This window comes from Diplotaxodon limnothrissa, linkage group LG14 (assembly GCF_057381915.1).
Source record: "Diplotaxodon limnothrissa isolate DT_005_m linkage group LG14, D_limnothrissa_male_GT1.1, whole genome shotgun sequence".
Classification (NCBI taxonomy): domain Eukaryota; kingdom Metazoa; phylum Chordata; class Actinopteri; order Cichliformes; family Cichlidae; genus Diplotaxodon; species Diplotaxodon limnothrissa.
In genome coordinates, this window is record NC_140609.1 from 18,966,713 (window position 1) to 18,974,726 (window position 8,014).

Here is an 8,014-nt window from a genome sequence, read left to right on the forward strand (position 1 = left end):
ATGGCAACTATATGTGCTTTAAGTATATGTAAGCTGTGCTTTAATGTAGCAGTTGGAGTAGTTTTGAAGTTGCAGTTTATTTTTCACAGTTATGGGGAGATTATTTAAATACATGTGCATTGTATGTGTTAAAATCTGAACTTGAAGGTAATAAATGTAGTGAGGTAAAACAATGTGTATATCTGTGCTTGGCTTAACAAGTTAGGAATTTAAAGACAGCATAGCAAAAGGGAATGTAATGTGTGGAAAAAAATGCACTTGAAAGGAGACTGTTCATCTGTGACAACCATGCCCTCAGGCAGGTTTTTAGACAATAAAACAAACACTACACTGAGCGCGCTGCACACAATTTCTCACGTGATCAGTAACAGCTCTTTCCTGTGTGGGCAACAGTTGCAGGCAAGTATTTTTCCACAGCTTTGAAATATTTAAAGTAACTTTTTGACAAACCACAATAAATGTAGGAAAGTTTTCACATATCAGTTTGTGGTGAGGCACAAAAAATATAAGGTTATTTTTGCATGCAATGCATTTCTTCTTGTTGTTTTTTGTTACCTAGAGACTAATCGATCATCCCTCTGGAGTGGTTCAAAGCGCACTAAGTTGTAACACATGAAGTGTGAAGTTGGTGCTCTTTTAATCCACAAATCATACTGTCTGAGCTCCTCTAATGCAGAGCAGAAAACAGCTGGAGAGATTAAAAAATATGACCTATATTTTCACAAACATGAAAATAAAAGAAGTACTTCAAAGAAAACGACGTGATGCTGAAATGTATTTTGCTGCCTTTCAGCTCATTTCGATTAGTCATGTCACTGTTGTCTTCTAGTGTCAGATGTTGTGGTGGTTATGCCTTTTGCACAGCAAGGTAAGCGTAATAATGGTTTTTAATGTGGCACAAGTCCTAAATGAACCACATAATCACTTCGTGGCTGACTTCAGCCAACCTCCCATGATTTAATGAGCCTCTTTAAAATGGCCTTCTAGTCTGTATACAGTTCTGCAGTATTTTTATCTCTCCATCAACAAAACAATGCACAGTGCAGCAGTGCATTGTTTCTGAGAACAAGTCTGGCCTGTTGCATACTGTGGGTTCTTAACAACAACAGGTCTGACATATCTGAAAACAAAGCAGGATGCGTGAATGCTGCTAGGCGAGTGACCTGTGCCAACCACAAGTGTGACTGTGTTTACATGCATGTAAAAAAAAAAGGATTAAATGAAAAATCTTAAATCATTTGAGCATCGAATCATTATAGACCTCATGTTGAACCATTAAAAAGAGATGTTCGTTTTATGGTCCGTGGTTATCAGCTCAGTTTCACCTCACCCAAACGAAACCAGTGAGGGAGTCTTACAGTGGCCACATGGGGCCGTGTGAAAATGTATGAAGATTTTAATGTGTGAAACAGGCAAGACACTTGTGCCCTGTAAGAAAAGACAGCTGGAACAAATAGATTAAGACAACAACTTTTAATGTTTTTTTTTTTTTTTTAGCAGTTTAAAAAAATAGTCCAACTTTTATTACAGTGGAGATAGACAGTGACCCACATAGCATTGCTTATTGCTCTGACCCACTAAGTCACTCAGGAAAGGATTAAGAGGGTGTGGGTGTGTTTCGCCCTGTTTCCCACATCTATTCATTAAGAAAAACAAAAAAATACAAGAAAATCCATGACCGTAATCTCCAGTCATGTATTTGGGATCATAATGAATGAGAGCAAGTCAAACTCTAATCAAGTGTGCGTGATTTTGATAGATTCCGTTTGGGTAAATAAACAAATGACATTGCATTCAGATTAATGTAATTTCATTTTTTTCATTGTATTTGATTAAGCAGAAAGTGAAAGTGAACGGGAGGGGTGCTTCAGGCCTAGCACAAATCCTCTCTGCAACAGGTTGTGAAATAGTCCTCAGCACAGAACTCCTCACATGATCGAGAAATTCTGTCACCTGTTTAAAAATAAAAAATAAAAATACAATCACTATACCATCACACCATTGTTGGAATTGTATTATTTTACATGATATATGAGCGCACATATTAGATCATGAACATGAGAACAAACAAAATGAAAGTAGAAAACAAATCCTACGCACCATTCAGGCTGGTTTTACAGTACTGCGCTGACAGTGGACAAACTGTCTCTGTCTTACAGCTTGTGTCATTTTCATCCACACAGATGTAGCAATTGAGAGTGAGCACTAATTAAAAAAAAGGATAAAATCCATCAAAACATGTTACAATACTAAGACAACAGCCTTCATCTCAGTCAGGAAGTCCAGGTGTAATCAAATGATTCCCTCAGATCAAACCTATTTTCTAGCCCAATCAGAAGTTTGCTTTTAAAATGGAATATAAGCTAGAATGACAAGGCCTCACCTTGGGTGCTACACAGCAGCACGAAGAGCAGCGTAAGCAGCAGGACCTTCATGTTGTCAGATGGTATGTGGATAATCCTCCCGCTCAGGTACTTTTATACTAAAACACCACATACCAAACTACAACTCAGTCATGCACTTCCTTGTGATAAATGTGCCAGTAAATTATGTCTGATGTTTTTGTTTCAACTCTTTTGTCTCAAAGAAGAAGAAAGCGAAAGACTTTTTACAGTAACAGATTAACGTGGATTTTTTTTTTTTTTTTGCAGCGTGTATAAGAGCTCCTAAAGTCTAGTTCAACCTGCTACTATGAATTATTATCAGTGTTGCTATATTTACCTTTCGATTTCTCTGATGAGATCTGTGATTAGTTTTGATCTATCTATTTGTATTTCAAAACACATATCCCACATCGAGAGAACACCTTTTCAGTTTTGTCCTTGTTTTCTTATCACCCAGTGCTCAAGGTAACTCTGCAGTGCATTCATACTATGAAATGAGAGCACACTATTTGGGGGTCATTTTCTAAAGATTATTTTTAAAATCAATTTCTTTACTGGACTTTTTATCGTTCAGCTTTCAGCCTGTTCAGTTTAATCATGTCAACTGCTTTGTAAGGCTTTTTGAACGGTTAACACAAGAGTGATGTGAGCTAAACGCGAGTCAACATACAATAAACAACATTTATGATATGTAACAGACAATAGGCTGCACAAACGATGGACACAGCAACAGAAGCATCACCAGTCTGTTTGTTCTAAAGCACTTAGTTTGGCATTTCAGGTGTTCCCATAGGAACATAAGCCAAATGTGACCATATTTGGGGAGTTGCGTCTCAGTAGGAATTCACCAAGCAGCAAACTTCACAGCTAAATAAAAAATCATGTAGTGGCTTCAAAGGCTTCAAAGTGAGTCGATCCTCATACATGCCAATGTTAAAGTTTTACAACATTAAAAACATATATTAACAGGATGATCTATCTGATTCTCTTTGAGCAGGGCTGGACTGGGACAAAAAAAGGTTGGTTTTAACCAGTTGGTACAGCTTACTTTCGATGCACTGAAGCATGTGACAATTAAAAGTCACACTTAAGCTCAGGTGTGGGGGGCCTCAAGGGCTGGTGTCCTGCAGGTTTTAGATGTATCCTTGATCCAACACAGCTGATTTATATGGCTAAATTATGGCTCAACATATCTTGAAGTTCTCCAGCTGCCTGGTAGTGAACTAATCGTTTGACTCTGGTGTGTTGACCCAGGGTGATATCTAAAACCTGCAGGACACTCGCCTAAGGGCCTGGAGTTCTTCACCCCTACTTTAGCTATTAGAAGTGGACAAAAATCATTTGCTAGAAATTGTACTTTTTTCCATCTTTTTTTGTTTTTTTTGCCTGTCCCGTTTGGCTCTTTTGCCATCAGAATTGTTGTCTAAAGGCAAAGAAAGATGCCCAACGGATTTACTTTAGCAAATTGACCATCCCAGGCTTGCCGTAATGGTCCAGTTGATTCACCTTTTATTGTTTATTTTATTTTCACTTACTGAATACGGGACAGACTTGACTGGGGGAAAGAAGGGGAGAAAGAAAGAGGGAAAGAGAAACAGCTGAGAAGAGGGACGGGGGAGAAGGGCAAAAGACAAAAACCAACAGAACGGGCAGAAAAAGAAAAAAGAAAAAAAATGCATATATCAATCACCTGGATCACCTGCTGAGAAAGAAAAAAGAAAACAAGCAGAAGAGAACAAGAGTAATAGAATAAACAACATCACAATGATATATGGGAATATGACAGTAAATACTAAATATTAAACATTATTGTGCAGCACATAAGATCAACAGAACACAGTGTGCTTTGAGGTAGGAGCCAAAAAGGGTGTAGTTTGTGGGTGTGATCACCCGTGTGTACACCTGTGAGCATGGACGCGCTTGTTTTTTTTTAAAAGGTTCCTTCATGTAATGATCTGCTAGAGGGTGTGGGGGGGCCACAGCCCCGTCCTCCAGGGCATGAAGCAGGTATGGAGGAGATCAAGACTCCAGACATCCAGAGGCCCCCAGAACACAAGAGACCAAGGAAGACCAACAGAGGGGCAGCCACGCTACTGTCCCAGTAAGAGCTGAGGAGAGTCCCAGATGAGGGCTCACTCAGCAGCCGCGGAGCAGAAGCCAGGGGGAGTTGCAGTGACGCGCCCGTGAGCTCCGCCAGCAGCCAGCTGTGCCTGAGTGACCGAGCCCCAGGCCGAGAGGCCGGGGGCACCCCACCTCCGAAGTGGCCCGAGCGAGCCCCAGGCTCCAGGCCCCGATAAAGGTTCGGGGCGTGAGCCGGTGTGTACCTGGACGCCCATCCCTGGACACAAAGAACCACCAACGCACCGATGTCTGAGGGAGTCCGCCACTGGCAGGGGAAGTGGTGGTAGGGGGAGATAGGCCTCCAAACCTTGGAGGGCCTGAGATGTCCCCAGAGAGGTGGCGTCTGACACCCAACCTGACATACTTTTTTCCATCTTTTGTTCAAATACAAATCCTCCCTGCAAAACCGTCCGGGAAGGGGGGAGAATGACTGAAGATTTCATCGTTAATATGTAAGTAGGAGTTAATGATTTCGGATCCGAGGGATCATTAAGATACTCCACACTTAACGGTCTGCTGTTAATGATGCCATTGACTTGTAAAGGAGTGTTCTTAGACTAGTTGTATCAAGCCTATTTGAGGACTTGTCTAGCATTGTTGTTAGTATGCTTCATACTGTCCGAATTTGGCGTTCCCAGATACCTCCCATATGGCTAGCTGATGGAAAATTCATTACAAATTTTCATAGCTGTGCGGTTCCATCTTGTCGTCAACCAACAAGAGTTTCTGAATTTCCATCTAATGATTTTATTTGTGGCATTACAGCTGCACAGCCAGCAAACTTTCTCAACTCACTTCCATCCTTGGAGCTTATTTAAGGCTAACTGTGAAGTTTGTCTCTAAAGCGTTTTCTGTAGTGAAAAGATCTCCAAATAGCTTTTCCAGCACTTCCCAAGCTGAGTTGTATGCTTCATCTCTGTCCACTAGGAGAAATCCTTCAACTGCTCTCTTTGTGGGTCTACCGAGTTACTTCCTGAGATAATAGTCTTTCATTCTTTGAAATGTTTTTTCTTTCAATCATGGTTTCAAATGACAACTGCCAGACTTTAAACTTTAGAGGGTCATCAGTTTGACCTGAACAACTTTTAGACCTTCTTGATTTTGACCTTGATTTGGTACTTTGAGATCCTAAGCACGACCCAACATCTGGCCATGGCTCTTAATCACTATCTGCAAAGTCTCCTTGTAGCTGTTTTTCAGCTCTTTTAACAATGAATGAGGAAAGTGAAGTACACTACTTTGCGCTTTGCGTCTGAATCTGCAGTTTGTATTTGGTGTATCCATCCATCCATCTTCTTCCGCTTTATCCGGGGCTGGGTCGCAGGGGGCAGCAGCCTAAGCAGAGAAGCCCAGACCTCCCTCTCCCCAGCCACCTCCTCTAGCTTATCCGGGGGAACACCAAGGCATTCCCAGGCCAGCCGAGAGATACAATCTCTCCAGCGTGTCCTTTGGCGTATTTGTTCATAAATGGTTTGTACATCTCTGCAGGTGACATTATGTTGTTAATCACCTCATTCAATTCGCGCTCTGAATGTTTCTCCTCTTGATCTCTTTACCCTTTTCAGTGTTCTTACTCTTTCACTTTTACAAACAGTCTGTAGTTAGAATCGAAGAATAATCCTTTAATTGTCCCACAAGGGGAAATCTGGTTGTAACAGCAGCCAGAAAGACACATATACAAATAAACAGTACACAGGACACGGAACAGAAACATACACAATTTTTTCTTACATATTTACATCAAGGACAATGGTTACTATAAACAGAGTACTGTACAATTATTAAATTAAATAAAATTAACTACAGATAAGAGGCAAACCCAGGTTGTAGTGCGAATCGGTTGATTAAATTATTGCAGTTACAGTGCAGATGTAAACATCTATGTTTGTTGGGAGCAGTTTTGATTGTACAGTCTGACAGCTGCTGGGAGGAAGGACCCGCGGAAACGCTCCTTCATGCATCGAGCATGCAGCAGTCTGTCACTGAAGGAGCTCTGCAGTTCAGCAACATTTACATGCATGGGGTGGAAGACTCTGTCCATCAGAGATGTTATTTTGGCCAGAGTCCTTCTGTCTCCCACCACCTGCACTGGGTCCAGGTTGCATCCCAGAACAGAGCTGGCCTTCCTGATGAGTTTATCCAACCTCTTCCTCTCAGCTGCCGATAAACTGCTGCTCCAACATACTACACTATAAAAAATGACAGATGCCACCACAGAGTCATAGAAGGTCTCCCTGTACTCCAAATGACCTCAGCCGCCTCAGCAGGTAGACTCTGCTCTGACCCTTCCTGTAAAGGGCGTCAGTGTTGTGGCTCCAGTCCAGTTTATTATTCAGGTGAACACCCAGGTACCTATAAGAGTCCACTATCTCAATGTTCACTCCCTGGATGTTCACCGGTGTCAGTGTGGTGAGTCTGCATCTCCGGAAGTCCACCACCTACTCCTTGGTTTTCCTGGAGTTGATCAGCAGGTGGTTCTGCTGACACCAGTCTACAAAGTCCAGAGTCCACTGTCTGTATTCTGAGTCGTCCTCACCTGTGATGAGGCCGACTATGACAGAGTCGTCAGAGAACTTCTGTAGATGACAGCGTGGGGAGTTGATGGAGAAGTCTGCAGTGTAGAGGGTGAAGAGGAACGGTGCCAGCACAGTTCCCTGTGGGGCCCCCGAACTGCAGACCAGCATATCAGAGACACAGCCCTTTGTCCTCACATACTGAGGGCGTTCTGTGAGGTAGTCCAGTATCCACTTGGACATGTGGCGGTCCACTCCTGATAGCTCCAGCTTGTCTCTCAGAAGTCGTGGCTGGATGGTGTTGAAAGCACTGGAGAAATCAAAGAACATGATCCTCACAGTGCTTCCAGGCTTCTCTGGGTGAGTCAGAGCTCGGTGCAGGAGGTAGATGATGGCGTCCTCCACCCTAATGCCAGGCTAGTAAGCAAACTGCAGCGGCTCCAATGAAGACCTCACCAGGGGGCACAGATGGTTCAGAACCAACCTCTCGAGGGTCTTCATCAGATGTGATGTCAGGGCTACCGGCCTGTAGCTGCTGAGGTCCTTGGGATGGGAGGTCTTTGGTACCGATACCACACAGGATGTCTTCCACAGCTGTGGTACTTTCCCCAGGAACGATGCTGGGGGAGGGGTGGGTGGTTGATCAAACCTATTAAAATATTTATTTAGGTCATTCACCCAGCCCAAGTCTCCTGCACCCTGTGGGGTTGGTTTTTGTCCTGAGATTGTCTTCAGGCTGTTCAAAACCTCTCTGATGTTGTCCTGTTGCAGCTGCTCTTCCATCTTCCTCCTGTAGTTTTCCTTTCCTTGCCTTATCTTCCATTTCAGCTTCTTCTGGACAACTCTCAGCTCCTGTTTCTCTCCAGATATAAGGACTCTCCTCTTGTCCTTGAGGAGAGCCTTAATTTCAGGATTTATCCATGGCTTGTTGTTAGAAAAACACCGAACCTTTATGCTGGGTATGGTGTTGTCCACACAGAAGTTCATGTAATCCGT

General features: G+C 42.8%; 1 protein-coding gene across 1 annotated transcript; it reads right to left on the bottom strand.

Moving 5' to 3' along the window:
* Positions 1–1,873: 1,873 nt before the first annotated feature.
* On the bottom strand, positions 1,874–2,435 carry LOC146618715 (uncharacterized). The gene is made up of 3 exons (XM_085369997.1): positions 2,384–2,435; positions 2,101–2,205; positions 1,874–1,953 (listed from the first exon to the last, which is right to left on the bottom strand). Exons 1-3 carry the CDS (start codon positions 2,433–2,435, stop codon positions 1,874–1,876), a joined length of 237 nt encoding a protein of 78 aa, XP_085226123.1.
* Between the last annotated feature and the right edge of the window lie 5,579 nt (positions 2,436–8,014).